Below are 22805 nucleotides of genomic sequence, written 5' to 3' on the forward strand. Positions count from 1 at the left end.
TGACATGTAGACAACTGATTTAGGTGGATTTCAACTAGTCATTTCCTGTTTTAATTTGTCAAGTTGTTTAATAATAGAAAAGTGAAAGGTTTAATTATATAAAATTCTTATACAAAAATGTGTTCAATATTTTTATAATGTGGCAGTGGCTCGAATATGGATCATTCATTGAACTGTCATTGAACTTCAAAACAAAAGCACGTGGATTACTATTTTTAGCAACAATATTATTTAACCTCCGGTTCGCATTGCATTGTGGGAACAGTATTATGAGAATGGAAACTGTCCAACTCTACAAGTGATATTCAAACGCAAATTGCTGCAAAACAGAAGACATGGCAACGACAGAAAATGTCGAAGCGTCCTCTACGGAGGCTGAGACAGTCACAATCGAGCTGAAGGATGGTTAGTAAGATCGAATTTAGACATTAAACGAGCGACATAATGGTGTTGTCGCAGTTGTGGTTGTCATCTACAAACGAACATCAATATGTACAAAGTGTTCGTGGGCGGACGATGTGCAGTAATTTCCGTTCTATAAATTGAATGCAAATGTTATTTTTAATATAGTAAAATCTATACATGTGCGTTTCTGTGATTCGCAACGGAGTGCAAGTGCACCGTATATGACCTCCCAAATCTATAAACCTGTCAAAAATCAGATATTTTTAAACAGATTTAAAGTGAAAGCACCTGTCTTATACCTTCACTTCTTAAAAGTGGATGAACATATAATTAATAAGATAGTAAATTTGTATTATTAATATTATTAGGTTGTTTCATTAAGAGATTTTCGAATAATTGTGGTAAAAAAATTCTTCCTGAATTAAGAAAGACTTTTCATTAAAGTTGTTGAATAATTTCCGATTTCAGTTTATATTTAAAGAAAAAAAATCTACATTAAAATTATATATAAAATATAAAAACAAATACAATTGCAGAATTACGACATTTAAAGAAAGCTTCTCAATGTATTTTACAGATGACCTGATTGATACAGCTGATAAATAACATGCTGGATAACAGTATTTTTCTAAACAGGATATTATTTTTACTTTTTAATACAGTTTAGATTTAAATTAAATGATTAAAGCGTAGATTTAAGGGCTCTTAAACATATGTTTTATATGTTTTATAGATGTAAACGTTCTAGCTTGTCCCTGCTATGTAATATACTATCTAAATAATATTACACTGAAAATAATTTATTTTAAATAAAAACATTCATTCTATCAATAAAATTTATAAATGTCCTGTTCATTGTATACAGGAATATACTTTGAAAATGAAGTATATATGATTTAGCTTAGTCTGAAAAAAACAGACATCTCAAGCTTTTAAAAATGATTTTTTAATTCATTGAATGACCAGTCCCATATAGAATTGAGAAAAGAAATGGGGAATGTGTCAAAGTGACAACAACCGGACTATAGAGCAGACAACAGCTGAAGGCCACCAATGGGTCCATATAGAATCTACTTGATTGATTCTTAGATCTGAAAGTTTTTGGAGAAATGGGAGATAATCAATGATGCACATCTTCATGTAAATCAAAAAGTTTAAATGTTTTGGAATATTCATCCTCAGCAATTATCAAATTTTACTGGATCAGGTGACAGAAAAGTTACCTGCAACAGGGTTCTCACTAAGATGGGTCCTAGAGTCATGAAAGTAAGACTGGGCTCACCATTTTTTAAACAGACAAGACCAAGGCTTAACTAAGTTCTGTTTCTAGAACCCATTATTTCACTACAAAAACAAAGTTAACTAACAAAAAAAGAATAAAATAAGTGAGTATTGCTACAAGAACTTGCATTTTGATATTTGATACATATATATATGCATTTTCTGGAAATTTCAATAACAATAATAAATGCACACAATAATTTCTAAATTTTATTTACAGTACATTTTATGTATATTGTTGTCTTTCTGGTATACACATAGTCACATTTTGACTTTTTATAGAAGTATCAGATAATGACATTATTATAAAATGCACATGTATAACTTTAACATGCACTTGATAAATACACACACGCTTAAAAATATGAACACAATGGACAAGTTTGAATAAATAGGCTAAAATAGCAGAAACAATTACAAATGAATTACAAACTATTAGAAATAAATAAAAAAATATCATTAAATTATTTTATACTTCCATTTTTATAGAAAATTTTTAAATAATTATAATTGATGTCAATTTTAGTGTCAATGTGTTTAATGATGCACATACATGTAATGTAAATCATGAGTGTTACCAATTTAGTTACTAGGATACAAAAATCAATGAAAGTTCTCTGCATATGTTTTGTATTATGATATTAACAAGCAGAAGCCAAACAAACCAGTTCTTTCAAATACCAGTCTTTAAGATTTTAATTTTTAAATGGCAGCATTTAAAATATCACTGCTCAGTATGATTTCAAAATGGGAAATTGTTCAGCCACATAGCTGTGTAGAAATGAAGTATCTAGCAGGTAATGTTAAATTTCAAGTTGTTATTATCTTATTACAGCAGAATATAATACATATTATGTAAAGTGGACAAATTGTTCAAGTTTTATAAATCTTCATTAATGTAGATTGGGAAATATGTTGATGTACACACATACATGCATCAGTCTGTCTGTCATTCTTTTGGGTTGTGTACAAAGTACTGCTTGACCAAATCTTTGAAAATTTAAACACAATATGATAACCATACTTTACAGGTCATTTTTGTCAGCTTTGCTTTTATCATTCATGACTCATGATGATGATATCTAATTATCAGAACTTTGTCAGTCTTTTTTTAGATTTCAAATGATGATAAGGATACCACTTGACAATTTTTTTTTCAAATTTTAACAAAATAGCATATCAATTTTTTCATCAAATTATTTCATACAGCCATGATTCTTTAAAAAAAAAAAGGCAAATATGGACAAAAAAAGCTTTGCTCATTGTTGAAGGCCGTACAGTGACCTATAGTTGTTAATGTTTGTGTCATTTTGGTCTCTTGTGGACAGTTGTCTCATTGGCAATCATACCACATCTTCTTTTTTATAAATATTTTTATTTTGAGTCATTGAGCATGTTAAAAATATGGCAAGTATGGAAAACCTAAAGGCAAGTATTTATTTTTTGTTCCTACTAACTTTTATTGGGTTTCATTTACACATATAAAAAATCAGCTATACACAGACATCTTCAAAAACCAAACCATTTGACATTTCTATTACAATAACGTTATTTTAGTTGAAGTATTTTTTTGCATTTCCAGTGAACATGACAGGCCAGGGGAAAGTTGCAATGGCAGATTTTGAATTGTTGAAAGTTTTAGGAACAGGAGGTAAGTATATTGAGACACACATTCAGCACACTTTGTAATAGTATATGTATGTTTTTATTGCATGACTTGCATATATGCAAATGCAATACTTAATTGTGATTGATCTTTTTTTTTTTAATTTCTTTGATAGATCATGTGAATGGAAATTTTGTCCATTTTACTGTTATTATATATGTATATATATATTTCCCTTTATGTGTTATACCACCAAATCATGGTTCGTCACATCCGGTTGTATACGAAAGTAAGTTGAAAAAAATATTCCCTGGAATTTGACAGTTGTAGGTAATTAATCCTACATTTTATTGCAGTAAAACCATTTCTGTGTCATAAACATATGTCTTGAGTATTTCAAAACACCATTATTTTTTATTTGGGATTTCTATAGAAAATTTTGTAGTCTTGAGGTTACATGGTGACTAAACCATGTACACAGATAAAATAAGGGGAGAAATTTGATTGGTTAACTTCCAGTGATGGTTATTTTCTTATATGCAATGAAATGTTATGTGAAATTTTTTCTATAGAACTGGACAGGATAAAACTTTACTCATGCCAAGTATTTCTTTATTTGAAACAAAGATAAATTCTGCACATTTTTTTGAAAAGTGCAAATTTAACAAAGACTAATAGGGGAAAATCAATGGTGGTATTACACCTTTAGGATCTTCTAATAGACAATTTAAAAAAGCAGTCAATTTTAAACAAATGAATATCTTATATGAGAAAAAGCTTAATTTATCTTTTCTGCATGTGAATTATTCAAATTTTTGTTTAGCTTATGGGAAGGTGTTTTTGGTAAGAAAAATAGGAGGTAAAGATGTCAACAAGCTGTATGCAATGAAAGTTTTAAAGAAGGCAGCCATAGTACAGAAAACAAAAACAACCGAACATACTCGTACAGAAAGACAAGTTTTAGAGGCTATCAGGGAATCACCATTTCTAGTCAAACTCCATTACGCATTCCAAACTGAGGCTAAGCTACACCTTATACTAGGTAAGTAAAATTGAGAATAGAAATGGGGAATTTGTCAAGGCGACAACAACCTGACCATAGAGCAGACAACAGCCGATTGCCACCAATGACAGATGTACAGTTCACACAAGGTGACTTAGCTTAAAATCACAATGGCTGGTGATGAGTGAATTACAGTGGAACAGGATGAAGGAAGTACACCACTAATTCATGGTCCCATTGCTTTCTATGTTAAATTCCTCCATTTCAAGTAGGCACAGCTCTTTTATTTTAAGTTCTAATAAAGTGGCAATCATTACACGTCAAAGCAACACTTTATGGTGTCTTGTGCTGAAAAAATCAACATACCTTTAATGGCATATAAGAAAGAACTGGTTCCCGGAACTTCGGATGTACCAAAACAGATACTTCAGATCTGACAAACAGACAAAATGTACCCTCTTTTTAAAATTTGGTGCAGTTTTTTTAATAATTAAAATTAAAAGTCCAAAAGTGTTTTACAATGATCACCCGTCCTTCAGCTTTCATTTGATGCCAAAAATACCTGACTATCCTACATATTTTGAAAGTTACACTCATGCGTAGGAACTATTTTGTGTTAAATATGTACTACTTTCTGGTATGTGCTTTCTGGTCGGACCCGAATTAATGGTGTTACACCTGAAAGCTGATGATTTGATGTGATATGACTGTGATTTTTCTACTCTTGTATATACCTAGATAGATTCAAGACAAAAAATCCACAATTCCAGCACTCAGTGTGATAACTTATGTCAATATTAGATTTCATATAATAAATTATAATAATTATTACCTTATATATTATGAAAATATTAAGTGTAAGTTTATGAACATGTGATAAATGAAATGGTGATTGAGTTGATAAAAAAGGGGAAATAATCACTTCATTATTTACTCTATTTCAGATTATGTTAGTGGTGGTGAATTGTTTACACATCTCAATTCAAATGAACAGTTTGAGGAAAAAGACGTGAGAGTGTACATAGGAGAAATTACTTTGGCATTGGAAACATTGCACAAGGTAAGTAGATACATGTAGATTGCTGTAAAAAGGGAAATAACAGAAATACCAGACTCCTACAGGGAAATTGAAAATTTAAACATTTACTGACTATTAAATTCCATGAGGTGAACCAACGCCTGTGTGAATCATTTCGATAGAGTCCCTGAAGTGGATACCTTGGTATGCAGGGTTGTCAAATTATGCAAATGAATGCAACATTAAAATAATGAGTATTATTTACTGACTATATTCAAGATAACCCTTTTGAAAGTCAATCTCTCACCTACAACTGATATCTGCTGTATTGACAAGCTTTATTTTAAGTTCACTTTTGAACATGTATGTATGTATACCTTTTCACCAATTTTATGCAATCTTATTTTTTTTTTGGAAACCCCAACAAAATCTACATAACAAAAAATCTCTGTATATACCTTATTTTAGTTAACAATTAAATTCTTGTAGAATTATTTATTGTTTATTTGGTAAATTGGATTCTAACTTTGCATAATTAGTGTTTATGTATTACAGCTTGGGATTATCTACAGAGACATCAAGCTTGAAAACATATTACTAGACTCCACGGGTCACATTGTACTCACAGATTTTGGTCTCAGTAAAGAATTTTTACCAACAGATAAGGTAATTTCAGCAGACCCTTAATGGAATTTCGTCCACTTTAGAGCAAAATAGCCACATCCCTCACAAATGTTTTAAGAATTATCTCCCCATTAAAATATGCATGCATTTTCATATGCTGTTTGATAAGGAACTTCTACTTTTTGTATTTTTGCTAATAATAATGTTTATTTATTCTATTTTGCTATGAATTGCTGCACATGGATTATAACCACAATTTATGTGCATATACTTCAGAGGGTAAATCAAAAGCAAAATAGCACAATTAATAAAACACTCACCAAAAAAATGAATCTATACTATAAAATCGAAGCAAATATTGAAACCACAAAAAAATACATAAAAAAGCTATATAAACAAAAGCATAATTCAAGTCTTCATTATTTTTTGTTGTTTTCAGTACCACAGAGCATTCTCCTTTTGTGGCACCATAGAATACATGGCTCCTGAGGTTGTTGAGGGCAGCAGTGGAGGACATGATTTTGTAAGTTTTCAAATTCCTATTGTTTAATTGATGAATGTTTCAGAATTGATAATAGTATTTCTTGAATGATTTATACAGCATTAAATTGATGTTCCCAATTAAGAAATTTTGTATGGGTGTATTTTTGATGCTCGCTTCTTGATATATACTTCACACCTTTCTCTCTTAAAAGGGTTAGTGCAAGTTCAGATATGTAAAATGAATAATACATGTTGTTGATTATTATGTAAAAGAAATAAGGGAAACAGATAGTTCTTTCTAAAGTTCAGAGTAAAGACATACAAAAATATACAATAAAAAGTCCTTCCAACTTCCTCAATCTTTCTTTATCTAACTTGAAGGTTATTTATTCCTAGTCTCTCTGTACCAAAGCAATTACAATTTAGTTTTGTACAAGTTAGATGCAGATACTTGTAAACAACATTATACACATTTTTTTACAGGCTGTTGATTGGTGGTCTCTAGGAGTTTTGACCTACGAACTTCTAACTGGTGCCTCACCTTTCACAGTGGAAGGAGAACGAAATACACAGTCAGAAGTTTCTAGGTGAGTTTTGTTTATCTATTACCAAGGAAAGCAAAGTGATGAATTCAATATTTGTATGTTTTACCTTATCAAACAAAAGTGACTTGGTTGAAGAAGTGGCTATCCATACCTTCATGCTTTTCATGATGTTAAAAGAGAATCTTGTCACCCATTAATGGTGTATTATGTAATTAATCTGATGACTTCATTTGCTTTTGTAGGAGAATTTTAAAAGCAAGTCCTCCAATACCAAAGTCGTTTTCTTCCGAAGCCAAAGACTTTATACTTAAACTTCTGACTAAAGATCCACATGAACGACTTGGATCTAGAGGAGCTGCTGAAGTTAAGAAGCACAAGTTTTTTAAGGTACAAACTTGTCTCATAATCGATTATTGAATACAGTGTGCTAAGGGAAATATTCTACCAATAGCATTGAAAAAAGAATTTTTGAGACAATGAAATATATAATCTCAATAAAGTTTTGGCTTTTTATGCTAGAATTCTTCATTTTATAAGCTCTTCTTTTTATAATCCTTTGAATTTCAAGGCCAGTGAGATATTTTTTTTCTGATTGTGCATGATACTTACTAAACAATCCCCATTCAGAGTAAATATATGTCTATCAATGACAACATAAATTTATGATAGAATTTTTATACGACCGCAAAAATTTTAATTTTTCGTCGTATATTGCTATCACGTTGGCGTCGTCGTCTGCGTCGTCGTCCGAATACTTTGAGTTTTCTCCTCTAACTTTAGTAAAAGTGAATAGAAATCTATGAAATTTTAACACAAGGTTTATGACCACAAAAGGAAGGTTGGGATTGATTTTGGGAGTTTTGATCCCAACATTTTAGGAATTGGGGGCCAAAAAGGGCCCAAATAAGCATTTTCTTGGTTTTTGCACAATAACTTAAGTTTAAGTAAATAGAAATCTATGAAATTTTGACACAAGGTTTATGACCACAAAAGGAAGGTTGGGATTGATTTTGGGAGTTTTGGTTGTAACAGTTTAGGAATTAGGGGCCAAAAAAGGGCCCAAATAAGCATTATTCTTGGTTTTCGCACAATAACTTTAGTTTAAGTAAATAGAAATCAATGAAATTTAAACACAAGGTTTATGACCACAAAAGGAAGGTTGGTATTGATTTTGGGAGTTGAGGTCTGAACGGTTTAGGAATTAGGGGCCAAAAAGGGGCCCAAGTAAGCATTATTCTTGGTTTTCGCACCATAACTTTGTTTAAGTAAATAGAAATCTATGAAATTTAAACACAAGGTTTATGACCACTAAAGGAAGGTTTGGTTTGATTTTGGGAGTTTTGGTCCCAACAGTTTAGGAATAAGGGGCCCAAAGGGTCCAAAATTGAACTTAGTTTGATTTCATCAAAAATTGAATTGGGGTTCTTTGATATGCTGAATCTAACTGTGTATGTAGATTCTTAATTTTTGGTCCCGTTTTCAAATTGGTCTACATTAAGGTCCAAAGGGTCCAAAATTAAACTTAGTTTGATTTTGACAAAAATTGAATCCTTGGGGTTCTTTGATATGCTGAATCTAAAAATGTACTTAGATTTTTGATTATTAGGGTCCCGCCAAAGGCGGTCCCCTATAGTGATCAGTCTGTCCGTCCGTCCGTCCATCCATCCGTCCGTCCATCTGTATGTCCGTCCGTCCGTAACACTTTGTGTCTGCTCCATATCTAGAGAACCATTATGATTTCATACTTTATACTTTACATGTTTATTAACCACCACCAGAGGGCGTGTCATGATGTATGTACAACTTCCTAGGTCAAAGGTCAAGGTCAAAAAACTTTGGTTTCAGTTGACAACCCTGTGTCCTGTGGTGAAGATCGTGTCCGCTCTATATCTTGAGAACCGTTATGATTTCAAAGTTTATACTTGACATGTATATGAACCAACACCAGAGGGTGTGTCATAATTTATGAATGACTGCCTAGGGCAAAGTTCAAGGTCAAAAACTTTGGTTTCAGTTGACGACCCCATTTCCTATGGTAAAGATTGTGTCCGCTCTATATCTTGAGAACCGTTATCATTTCAAAGTTTATACTTGACATGTATATAAACCAACACCAAAGGGTGTGTCATAATTTATGTGCAACTTCCTAGGTCAAAGGTCAAGGTCAAAAACTTTGGTTTCAGTTGACAACCCCATGTCCTATGGTAAAGATCGTGTCCGCTCTATATCTTGAGAACCTTTATCATTTCAAAGTTTATACTTGACATGTTTATAAACCAACACCAAAGGGTGTGTCATAATTTATTTACAACTTCATAGGTCAAAGGTCAAGGTCAAAAACTTTGATTTCAGTTGACAAACCCATGTCCTATGGTAAAGATACAATTTTTTAATGCACATTATTCACAACGGGGCCCACAGAGATGGCTCCCATCTCAATGATATCTAGTTGGCTCAGTTTTCAAGTTGGTCCAAATCGGGTCCAAATTAAACTTTGTTTGATTTCATCAAAAATTGAATAATTGGGGTTTTTTGATATGCCAAATCTTACTGTGTATGTAGATTCTTAATTTTTAGTCCCGTTTTCAAATTGGTCTACATTAAAGTCCAAAGGGTCCAAAATTAAACTAAGTTTGATTTTAACAAAAATTGAATTCTTGAGCTTTTTTGATATGCTGAATCTAAACATGTACTTAGATTTTTGATTATGGGCCCAGTTTTCAAGTTGGTTCAAATCAGGATCCAAAATTATTATATTAAGTATTGTGCAATAGCAAGAAATTTTCAATTGCACAGTATTCAGCAATAGCAAGAAGTCTTCAATTGCACAGTATTGTGCAATAGCAAAAAATTTTCAATTGCACAGTATTGCGCAATAGCAAGAAATCTTCAATTGCACAGTATTGTGCAATAGCAAATATTTTCAATTGCACAGTATTGCGCAATAGCAAGAAATATCTAATTGCACAATATTGTGCAATAGCAAGAAATTTTCAATTGATTGGAGTTATCTTTCTTTGTCCAGAATAGTAGTTGAGTCAACTTAAATCATTGTTTTATACAATATACAATGTATATTCACTTTTACTACCAACTGATAAATTAAAACAATCTTTACCATTCAGTGATAACAAGCACCTTTTGTTACATTTTAATATTTTATGATGTATTTAAATGAGTAGTTATTGTTGCAAACTCCATTAGAAATTTGAATTGAGATCAGTTTTGGAAAAAGGGAAAGGGGGATGTGAAAAAAAAATGGGGGGGGGGGGTTAAATTTTTCTCATTTCAGATTTCATAAATAAAAAGAAAATTTCTTCAAACATTTTTTTGAGAGGATTAATATTCAACAGCATAGTGAATTGCTCAAAGGAACAAAAAGTATTTTAAGTTCATTAGACCACATTCATTCTGTGTCAGAAACCTATGCTGTGTCAACTATTTAATCACAATCCAAATTTAGAGCTGAATCCATCTTGAATGTTGTGTCCATACTTGCCCCAACCGTTCAGGGTTCAACCTCTGCAGTCGTATAAAGCTGCACCCTGCGGAGCATCTGGTTTATTTTGTTAAATATTTGAAATAATTTAGTCTGTAAAAAGTTCATCAAATAGTTTATATAGTGAATAAAATAAGGATTTCAGTTTGAAGGATTTTTGTGTTTAACTTATATCCAATATCAAATGTATGAATGTTTGATCTTTCAGACTCTGAATTGGAACGAACTGGCCAGTGGAAATGCACCAGCTCCATTTGTTCCTAAAATACAACATGAATTAGATGTAAGGAACTTTGCCACAGAATTTACCAACATGATACCTGCAGATTCACCAGCTATTGTTCCTAATAATGCTGAAAGAATATTTAAGGTAAGTGGTTAATAGCTTATTTATTTGTGAAAGGCTGGCTATGACAGAGTTCAGACCAATCTTTGATGATGAAATTATATTTTTGGGCAGAGTTATTACATTAAAATGAATTTACCAGGGATAATAGGAAGGGAAGTTGGTTTTTCAGACATGGGCCATGAGTTATATATGGCTGTATGGCCATTGACGCATGCGAAAATACTTGGCCAAAAATTTGAATTACCAACAAGCTACAGTATATGTTTCCAAATTTCCAAATACACAGAAAAAACTGACATTTGTGTAGAAAAACGTTTTGAAATTACAGTAAGTTTAACAAAAAAAATTATAAATTTATGTTTTATATTTCTAGGGTTATTCCTATGTAGCACCATCTATAATATTTAGTGATAACACAATCAGTTCAGATTTGCTGTGTAAAGGGAAGGAAAATCAGCCCAGTGAAGGACATATAGTATATGCCAACCATTTTAAAGTAAGTAATTAAAAAAAAAAAATTGAGAATGGAAATGGGGAATGTGTCAAAGAGACAACAACCTGACCATAGAGCCACCAAACGGCAGAAGGTCACCAACAGGTCTTCAATGCAACGAGAAATTCTCGCACCTGGAGGCGTCCTTCAGCTGGCCCCTAAACAAATATATACTAGTTCAGTGATAATGAACACCATACTAAACTCCAAATTGTACACAAGAAACTAAAAGTTAAAATAATACAAGACTAACAAAGGCCAGAGGATTAATGGTTTTATTATTTTAAAGTAATTGATAGGTTGTCAGGGAGATATTCTAATTCAGCAACATAAAAATATGGGATTTTCATTTTGCTGTTATGAAAAAAGAGGGGAGATAATATTTTGTGTTCGAAAATTGGCAGGACTTTTAAAGAAATAAGAGTGGAAATTTGTATCTGAAAAATCCTGGGATGATCTCAGATAGTGTTTTATTCTCAGAAAGCAAACAAAATTTTCATTAGATTGAATATTTTAGGGTATTAAGAAACATAAAAGTATTAGTGTAAGCTTTATGTTACTGGCCTTAAAAAGCAGTATGTTATAAAAAAAAGTATAACAAAGAATTCTTCTTTCTTTTCCCTGATTTTAAAATAACATAGATTAATTATTATTCCTCTTGACTAATACAATAAATTTTGGATATTTTGTAGAGTTCACCATTTTTTCAGAAGTATGAAATTGATTTGTCTGGTAAACCACTAGGAGATGGGAGTTTTTCAGTATGCAGGTAAAATTTACAATGTATTTTTTTTCAAATGGGTAATAAAATGAGTTAACAGCATCAATTATGTTTCAACTATCAAAATGTACTGTCCAAGTATTCAAGAGAGCTTTGGTATTTTCAAAAAAAAACATCTTTGCAATAAAGAGTGGCAGTCTCTGTTTCATTTAATATTAAGAAAAGCAAATGTGTGATGATTTTTATGTGCAAACAAAAATATAACCTTAATCAAGAGAGCTTGAGATTAAAATTTTGGAAAAATAAAATTATGAAAGATAGGGCAGCAAGCAGGGCTTCCAAAAAATATTTGAGCCAGCCGGACATTTTATATCTGATCCCGATTTTAATCCCTTAAGACTTAGTCACAAAAGGCATTTATGGTAATCAGATGGCCATTCCAATGATTGGCATTAGATTAAAAAAACCACGATTTTAAATTTTACTTTGATATGAATTTGATGTTCGGATGTAAACTGTTAAATTGGCAGTGCATCATTCATAGTGTGCACATCAGCCTGCTCATATCTGTCTTAGACTCTTTATTTGTGCAAAATGATATTGTCAAAAACTTTACTTTCGTTTTTAAAATCTAAACCGGATGTTGACTTGACAATGGTAAAACATGGACCATAAACGGATACGTAAAATCCGTGTACGTTTACAAAGCACGACTGAGTGAAGAAGCTCTTTCCACTTTATTTCTTCAACAAAATACTTGAAATGAACGTTAGATACAGGTATCAATGATAATTTTAGTATTTTTTAAGAAATGTAGGATACATAATTAAATTTCCCACCTGTGCACATGCGCACACATGTTCTAGTTCATACAACGTAGTTCTGACAAGTTTTCATTTAAAACCTTTTTAATTTTTTTATCAAATCATGTTGATAAACTAATTTCTTATAATTTTAATCTTTTGGACTAAATCAATTAGATACCGCTGAAATGTAAGAAAATAATTGTGAAAAGACTGATAATTTTTACGATGTCCGGTACTGAAAGTAGTTTACCTGTCACCTGAACAGGTAGATTTCAGCTGTCCAACAACTAATTAGCCTTGATTAAAATTGGAAAGTATTGAAGTAGGGGCTGTTTTGATAGTAATTAAACATCATGTCACTTTTATGACCGGAAATGTGTGGATGTTAAAGGCAAAAGGTTGGGTCAAAAAGATCGTGAATTATGTTAAAATGACCGAAAAAGCCTTGAAACTAAAAAGAAGATGACCGTTTCATGCTTTGCACAGCCGGATTTTGACCGGACATTATACAAATGACCGGAATATATGACCGTTTTGGAAGCCCTGGCAGCAAGTATCTTTACAGAACAACTGAAGTATATAAGGTTAATTTCACTTGATGAAGTCGCCGCGATATAGCCTTTTTGTGCTAATGCGGCGTAAAGCAACCAACAATGAATCAATCACTTGATGAAGTTTAAATGTTATTTGAATCATGACCACAAAGCTAGCTACATGACAGACGGTATCATGAAAATTTGTATAAAAATATATGATGTTGAAAGACATTTACTTTACTTGGTTGTGTAAACTTTGTATCTATACTTGCAGGAAATGCCTTCAAAAGGACACCAACACACAGTATGCAGTAAAAATAGTAACAAAACGTATTGATTGTACACGAGAGGTCACAATCCTTAAACACTGTCAAGGTCACCCTAATATAGTCACTATAATGGACGTGTTCAGTGATGAGGTAATTTTATATTGAAACACTATGAGTTTACTATATTCATATTACTGACTCTATAGTAGTATATAATTTATCAACAGGTAGTAGGAACTTCTGGGAATCAGTCAAGTAAGAGCAACTGAAAGAAGTATTATAAGTTACAATAAGTGCAATTTGGAGAGAAGAAAATATTGTTTTATATTTCTACACACAACAAAATCATCAGAAAACAGTTCAAGGATAAAAGTGAAGAAGTTGAAGGTCTACCACTATCCCTATTTCATATGACTCACAAAGTGACAAGTCATATTAGGGTTTGGGGTTTGTTGTAAAATGCTTTTTTCCTCAAAGACCATCAGCCATACAATTTCAATAATGAATTCTAATGCATTTTTGGGTGAAAAGAAGTTGCAAACCCTACTGCCACTATAGTTTTGATATAAGGTAACTTTCAACCCCTCACCTCCATACAATTAGATGAAAATGAAAAAAGTGAATTAGAAAATTATTTAAATTATAATTCTTTTATGTTTTTGACAATCGGTTAATATCATTCTGACTGACCTCGAACCTATAAAACTTTATTTCAGCTACACACATATATTGTTATGGAGTTGTTAAAAGGAGGAGAATTATTAAACAGATTAAGGAAGAAGAAGAATTTTACAGAACCTGAGGCCAGTGAAATAATGTTTAAACTTGTGCAAGCTGTTAGTTTTATGCATTCAAAAGGAGTTGTACATAGAGACCTTAAACCAGAGGTAAGTTGTACAGAACCTGAGGCCAGTGAAATAATGTTTAAACTTGTTCAAGCTGTTAGTTTTATGCATTTGAAAGGAGTTGTACATAGAGACCTTAAACCAGAGGTAAGTTGTACAGAACCTGAGGCCAGTGAAATAATGTTTAAACTTGTTCAAGCTGTTAGTTTTATGCATTCAAAAGGAGTTGTACATAGAGACCTTAAACCAGTGGTAAGTTGTACAGAACCTGGGGCCAGTGAAATTATGTTTAAACTTGTTTAAGCTGTTAGTTTTATGCATTCAAAAGGAGTTGTACATAGAGACCTTAAACCAGAGGTAAGTTGTATTTCTACTTTAATAGGAGAATCTCACAGTCTGCCAACAAATCAATTGTAGGAACGTTTATGATTTTCACAGACATTAAAGACAAAAAAGAATTCTTCCTTGAAAAACATGTCTGCTACAGAATTGTTTTGTTATAAATTACTGTTCATTGCTTAATTTCCATATCTTTAAATAAATTTTAAAGTTAAAAGTTTAGCAAACCTCTTTTATTATTCTCATCTTAAGAATTATATTATCATTCAGAACAAACTTAGAAAAAATAATTGTTGTTTTTTTTCTTCTTGTAGAATTTGATTTTTCAAGACGACACAGATAATGCAGAAATAAAGATAGTAGATTTTGGTTTTGCACGATTTTATAAACCTGAGATGCAGAAATTGGAGACGCCATGTTTCACTCTGCCATATGCAGCACCAGAAGTTTTGAAAACATGGACAACAAAAGATGGTTATACTCAGTCATGTGACTTATGGAGTCTTGGTGTTATTCTTGTGAGTAGATTAGTCATAGGACTTGTGGAATCTAGGGTTTATTCTTGTGATTAGACTTATGCGACTTGTGGAGTCATAGAGAAATTTTTGTGAGTAGCCTTCTGATCAGTCATAGGCTTGTAGAGTATGGGTGTTATTTTTGTGAGTAGCTTCTGATTAGTCAAGGGATAAATGTATTTTATTTATTTATGTTAGTTATGTTAGCCATTTTGTTAGGCAATATCAAATTTAGTAGCAAGTTTCCTGTGAGCATGCTTTACCATGTAGAGGGTTTTCAGATGATCAGTGATTCTAGAAATTTGGTATCAAGCTTCATGTTGGAAAGCTGTACTGTATGATGCAGTTTTTAATCCAGTGCATAACAACTTCCTGTTTACTGAAGAATTAGTTGATATCATAATGGAGCAATATCTCATAGTTCAAACTGTTTATTTGGGGTTTTATCAGTTTAATATAAGTTATCATGCAAATTAATATCAACTCTTAATTAGGGTTCCTTCATAACTTTATTAGTTAAATCTAAGGCCATTTCTCTTCATTCTTTATTTTTTAGCCATTTATTCAGCAGTTTTGCCCATTATTCTCTATTCTGTAAACCCCATCCAGACCCTCTTACTAATGACATTTATGTATTTCAGTACACCATGTTATCAGGAACAGTGCCATTTCAAACATACAAAAGTGACGACAGTGCTGAATGCATCATGAAGAGAATTAAGGGTGGACAATTTGATTTCTCTACACCAGAATGGAAAGATGTTTCTGAACAAGCTAAAGATCTCATTCAAGGTCAGAATTATAAATTTTTACTTACAAGTTTGAAAAAAAGGCAAGAATTGAAAGATAAGATTCTTGAATATAAAGACAGCTTTATATGTCAATAGGGTGCATATACACAAATTGCTACCCATACTTACTAGTATTTCATTAATATTTATAGCCCTGAGAACAATGAAAGACTTAAAAAAGCTTACATCCTCCTTTGATCTGATTAACAAATTATTTAATTGTTAATAGCATTTTGGAAAAAGCTTTTTCTACACCATCTGAATTAAAAACAAAGTAGTCTCCTTTCTGAATTGATTACACCACAGAAGGTTGGATAACTAGAAGTCAAAAGAAACATTAAGAAGACAGAATCTGCCTTCCAGTGCTCACCTGCTTTGATTTTATGTTTTCTGGTCTGTGTGTCCGTTCGTCTGTTCTTTCCTCCGTTCATCTGTCTGTCTGTCATGCTTCAGATTAAAGGTCGAGGTAGTTATTGATGAGGTTGAAGTCAAATCAACTTTAAACTTAGTACACATGTTCTGTATGATATGATGTTTCTAATTTAAATGCCAAATTAGATTTTGACTCCAATTTCACAATCCACTGAACATAGAAAATGAGTGCAAGTGGTCCGAGACCACAATTAATTTGTAGTGCATTTCTTTTAGAACATAAATGAAAATTTAAAAAATCCCACCTGCGCTTTCTCAATGAAATTTTTACAGTGTGTTGTACTACTTTTGAGACAAATTATATTAAAATTATAGAAAACTTCATCGGCTCTAACTCAAAATATGGACAATTTTATGTTGAGGGCGTCTTGAAATCTTTTGACAGCTTCCGAAGTGCTAATTTTTAACCTTTTTCAGCTGAAACAAATCACTACTTTCCTTTAAAATTCTGGACCCAAATTTTTTTAGTGTAATTTCACCCCCCTACTTGCAATTTGAGGCATTAAACATGGAGACATAAATTTGGAAGGGGTATAAAAATTAATGGCAAGTAACCCACTGTCAACATTAGGGACTATATTCGTGAACAACGAAAATCAAGGGACGACAATTGTGGTCTCGGACCAAGTGGGGCATCTGTGTACTATGGACACATTCTTGTTCATTATGTACTGAATTAACTTTTATCCCTTAAAGGTTTGGTGTACATATACAGAATATTATGGTTTCATTTATATACTGCAACACACATTTTATTAAGTGTGGTAGGTAGTGAGTTGTGACCCCAGCCAGGTCAAACTAGACTTTAAAATTGTTATTTACTGCATCCTTTATATGCATGCAGCAGTAAGAAGTAAAAGTAAAGTCTGGCTGGTTTTTAGACGGAATAGTGTGTCTGAGTATGTTGACATGTCTTCCAGCAGACTTGTGAACTAGCACATCTAGCTAAGCTTTGTTGATCTTGTACAAAGCAGGGTTGTATTTATAATATTACATCAACATATTTTCATCCTGCATATGCATTTAATTTGAAAATCGACCTTAAGCAGCCATCCAGCATCAACTTATTTTATTTTTTTAATATATATGTTAAAATTACTTTTAATTACAGGATTATTAACAGTAGAACCATCAAAAAGATTAACTATGGATGATCTCAAAGACAATGAATGGCTAAATAGGCATAATAGTTCATGTTACTCATGTACCCCTCTGAGGACACCCGGTGTACTAAATCATACAGTTAATAGTCAGCTCAGCGCAACTTTAGGTGCCTTTCACAAAGCTACTCGGGAAGGATTCAGACTACAGGATGTGGCAAAAGCCCCATTGGTTTTAAAACGTCGTAAAATGATGAAAAATTCAGTAGAAGATCGTAGTTTTTCTTCAGACAGCACTCATTCCTCAAGTTCTGGTGAATCGTCAAATCAGCTGAATTCTCAGCCATCACCAAAGAGAAATTTATCAAATTTATCAAGCATCTCGAGTGCATCAAATACCTCGTCTATTTGTAGTACAGGGTTTGTGCCTCGTACCCATACCCCTGTCAACTTGAATAATGAACAAGTCAATGTTGCAGAAGATGTTACCGTGGCAACAGAAGAAACTGGCAGTGCCTCAGAGTTGTTTCAGAGTAGTCGTGGAGAGAAACGAAAACATTCAGATGATTCTCAAGAGGAGAATGAAGAAGATGTAATTGTAATTGATGACAATAGTGAAGAATTCTCTGCTAGCGAGTCAGAGAGTTATATTGTGGATACTGATGAGGAGATTGAGGAGGATAGCAACGCAGAAGATCAACCCGACGTGAATCATCGGACTAGCCCTATTGTTATAGATGATTAGTGTACTTAAAAGATTATATAGTGTTGAATAATTATAGCTTACAGAATCCAATACAAGTTGGACTGGACTGTACAATATGACCAAATTCATTCTAGACTCATTGCATGTTTGGCAATTTAGATTATTGTATTCTTTCCAAATGTTAAATAATAGTTGTATAAAAATTACTAATACAACTTCTTATCATATATTAAAAAAAAAAAGAAAGAGAAGGAAATATCTAAGTGAATTTGAGTTAAAACGCTTTTTGTTCAAGCTTGAATCAAATTTACTTATGATTTTCTGGTGAATTTGGTCTATATTAGTGACAGAATAAATATTTACTGTACATGTACATTGTACTATATTAGTATAGTGTTCTTACTTCGTTTTATAACTGAATTGTTTTGACTTTGATTACTAGGTATCAGATGAATAACAATTTATCAGTTTTCATGAAAACTTTTACAGCAACAGGCTTTACAATTTTTTAAAACAAACAAAATTGTACAGATTCCATTGACCTGTAGGTGAAATACTTACAGACCAATAGAGATTTTACAAACCTGGCCTGTCATGTCTGTGGCCAAGCTTGAATTCTATGTTATAGCAAGGTATGTATGTGAGTCTGACAAAGATGTTAGATTCCTATTTTAACTTTGATGACTTGGAATCGGACAAATTACGTTGTTATATATGTATATGATTCTGTAGGTTATATGGTTGTTGTTTGTCTTTCATTCTTGGTGCAACTGTGTATATACATAATCAAACATTCCATGACGTCATTTCTCATAATACATGTAATAAGGCCAAGTAGATTTTACACCTTTTCTTTCTTTCATTTTAAATTACTTACTTAATGTTCGTCGTTCATGCTTACACATGAGGCTGTTTCAATTTTACATTGAAGTATTGTTAACATTACAATTTCATATTCAGTTTGAGATTAAATACTCTCATTGTCAATAATGTTAATTGATATTGACTAGATCTCACGTTATATCTTTTGGTACAGCCATTATCAAGGTTATACATTGGAATATATTCTGAAAAATACAATCAAAATTATTTGTAAATATACAAATGACTCTATTGATATTGTATACAAAATTGAAGGTACAATACTTCCATTTTGGACCCTAAATTTTAAAATAATCAGCTGTAAAAGCTCTCTTTTAATCAGCAGGTAACTGTTGTGAAAATATAAGAAAACAAATTACTAGCATTATACTTATAACCCCTAGAAATATAAATAACATGAAAAATATTTTGGAGGCATTCCATTTGATTACATTTTTTGACAGATTTTCAAGAAATTTCTAGCAATGTTTGTATTAAAAAACATAATAGAATAACTGAATTATTGATACAGTCATTTTATTTTGACATCACTAGAGTCGTATGTATATTCAAAAGATCAGTTTGTTCTTACAGCCTCATTTTGAAAAAAAAACAATGCATCATTTCAAAAAAATCATTTTCAGCTTACATGTTTGTGTGGTAAAAAAAATAAAGAATTTACCAAAAGTATACTCATCAACATATCTGCTTTGAAATTAGCATCAATACTTTTAAAAAAAATTGTACTAAAGAAAAAAGATGTGCATTTGAACAAAAACAACACATTAACATTTGAACTTTACCATTACAGGTAATAAGTGAAACTGTGGTTTCAAAAGAAAAATGTGTGTATCATCTTTCTGCAATCATTTTAATAAATGTTTATGTTCCTTTATTTAAATTATTATGAAAGGTAATTTTATATTTTTAATGTATGATGATCATGAAATAGACCCTTCAACAAAAATTATTTTATATAAAAGAAAATTCTTTATATTCTTGGATTTCTGTTGAAGAAAATGAAAATTTTCATTATTGGTGTAGGTAAGAAATACACTAGCACTAGAAAAGTAAATTGATGAATACTGTTAAGTTTATATGTTACTTGTTAAATTTTTAACTTAAAGATTTTGAACATAGAATAAATCATGATCAGCAAAGCAGGTGAGATATTTCAATGTGTCCACACTTGTTATTGTAAACATCTTGCTTTTTGACTATTTTTGCAAATAATTTTTATATTTATCACCTCTGTGAAATTTTTATTTGTCATGTATATAGCATGTGAAAATCTGACTAGATTTTTTCTTCATTAATGACCTCTTTTGAATTTAGCCTTGCATGTATCTAGTACAAAATATTGTATTTAAAAATACATATATGTTATAAGCATGATGTCATTAAGGACTATACTTTATCTGGTATGAGCCATAGTATTCTCTGTATTTCTTAGACAGAGTCTGAGATATTTAAATTATTTCTTTGTTGTTTCTGCATTCTAATTTTGTTAAGTCTTATGATAAAAGTGTATTAAATTTATTTTTACACCACAGTTTAAGAATTTGTATATAAAATATGTTTGTAAAAATTGAAATTTTATTTGAAAACATACTATTTTAAAAGTATTTTAATATTTGTACATAAAGTGCACATTTGTTATTTATATAGAAATCTATTCTACCTTCCAATTTCAAACTTCTTGTAGGCATGACCATTGATTTAATTATACTTGGTGTTACATTTAAGCATATATCATTTTTCTAATTTAATTGTCCCAACACACAAAGCTGCAGGGGATATGGTAATGGCAGTGGCGGATCTAGAAATTTTCATAAGAGGGGGCCCACTGACTGCCTAAGGGGGGGGGGGGGGGTGATTCCGTCACGCTTCAGTGATTCCCTATATAACCAACCAAATTTTTTCTGAAAAAGGGGGAGCCTGGGCCCCTTCCCCCCCTAAATCCGCCTCTGAATGGTCTCTATCCATCTGTCCAAAACACATCAATTGTCAGAGACTGGTTGGAATGTATCAACATATTCTCTTGACCATGCATTTTTGTCTGTTTGATTTGACAACTTTATAAGGCAATTGAAGATTTTTTGGCCTTTTTAAAGCATTTTATCAAAATAATCATTTATTTTTTTTACCTTGAATTATGTAAAACTTTCATCAAATTTTGTTTGATATTCACATATAATCTCATTTGGAATATAGTTTCTGTGGTAAAATCATCTTTATTCTCTTTAACTTCTTTGTTATGATTTCATTTTCTGTTGGTTAGCTTTTTTGAAAATTATAACAAAATCAGTAGTTTACTTAGCAGACAACAAGTAGTTTAAATTTTGGAAGGTAAAATTAGGTTTCTATTTTATATTGTGCCTGGTCACACTAAAGTTTATCTCTTCACCTTTATATATTTGAAATTTTATATTGAATTGTAAATACAAATTTTACATTTTTTAATTTAAAGATTTTATCAGGTGTAGTCATTGTGATATATCTATAGGTGTTTTTTGTAAATGACTGAATACTTCAGGAAAGTAATGTTGTCCTATAATAACCTTACAGGACAAGGTTTGTCTATAAAATAGACTAAAGAGATCACTGTTTTACTAGGTGGACATTAATTTACTAAAGTAATTATTTTATTACTTAGGTAATTATTTTATTACAGAAGTCAATATTTTATTACTATAGTAACTATTTGATTACTAAAGTAATTATTGTACTACTAAAGTAATTATTTTATTACTAAAGTTATCATTGTATTTCTCCAAATTTGACTTGATAAGGTATGACAATGATGACTTGCCTATTGGAGCAATATGTATGATACTGAAGTTCTGCCCAAGCATGAAATTAAATAAAATTACTACATTTCCAAGTCTATTGGAATTCTTAGAGAGTTGCCAAGCAACACATTTATTCTTGTAGATCAAATGAAATTTTAAAATTGTATACAAATTTCAACTTTAGATATTAGAAGTAGTTAAACATTTTCATTTATATTGATATATGAATGTTTTGGAAATTTTTATATTGGTACATGTATTGAGGTATTTTGGTGCTCTCTTTTGAAATCGACAATTTAATAGAATTACTAACACTTCCTCTTTGGAGGAAAAATATGTAAATCTGGTTTTGAACTTAGGCTATGAAAGAGGGTTTGGATGGGGTTAAATGACTAAAGAATAATGCCCTTAAAAAATGAAGATTAGAGAATAACGGGCAAAAAAAAATGAAGATTAGAGAAAAAAGGGGTGAAAATTAAATGTTTACAGAAAAACAGACCCCCCCCCCCCCCCCCATCCAGACCCTCATGAAAGTCTTCAATTATGATATTTGCTCCTGTGGATCCATTTATTTTTCGTGGGTACCAATTTTCATGGATTGAGGAAAACTTACATATTCGTAGATATTTAATTTCGTGGTATTGCCAAAATCTGCATTTTACCAGATAGAAAATTTGTCATTCGTTGAATACTTTATTTGGTGGTTCACCTATACCCTTGAACAAGAAAAATTAGTATCCAAGGAATTATAATGAATCCACAGTATTTAAATAGAACAAAAGGTAA

At 31.5% G+C, this 22805-nt stretch overlaps 1 protein-coding gene across 1 annotated transcript; it reads left to right on the plus strand.

Annotated features, from left to right (window-relative positions):
- Positions 1 to 248: 248 nt before the first annotated feature.
- On the plus strand, positions 249 to 18606 carry LOC143068921 (ribosomal protein S6 kinase alpha-5-like). The gene is made up of 16 exons (XM_076243302.1): positions 249 to 405; positions 3269 to 3337; positions 4116 to 4334; positions 5240 to 5355; positions 5869 to 5979; positions 6377 to 6460; positions 6904 to 7007; positions 7208 to 7352; positions 10673 to 10834; positions 11187 to 11309; positions 11999 to 12075; positions 13644 to 13788; positions 14355 to 14525; positions 15137 to 15340; positions 15979 to 16129; positions 17672 to 18606. Exons 1-16 carry the CDS (start codon positions 336 to 338, stop codon positions 18403 to 18405), a joined length of 2685 nt encoding a protein of 894 aa, XP_076099417.1. The 5' UTR covers positions 249 to 335; the 3' UTR covers positions 18406 to 18606.
- Positions 18607 to 22805: the final 4199 nt, after the last annotated feature.

Source organism: Mytilus galloprovincialis, chromosome 3, assembly GCF_965363235.1.
Source record: "Mytilus galloprovincialis chromosome 3, xbMytGall1.hap1.1, whole genome shotgun sequence".
In the NCBI taxonomy this organism is placed as follows: Eukaryota; Metazoa; Mollusca; class Bivalvia; order Mytilida; family Mytilidae; genus Mytilus; species Mytilus galloprovincialis.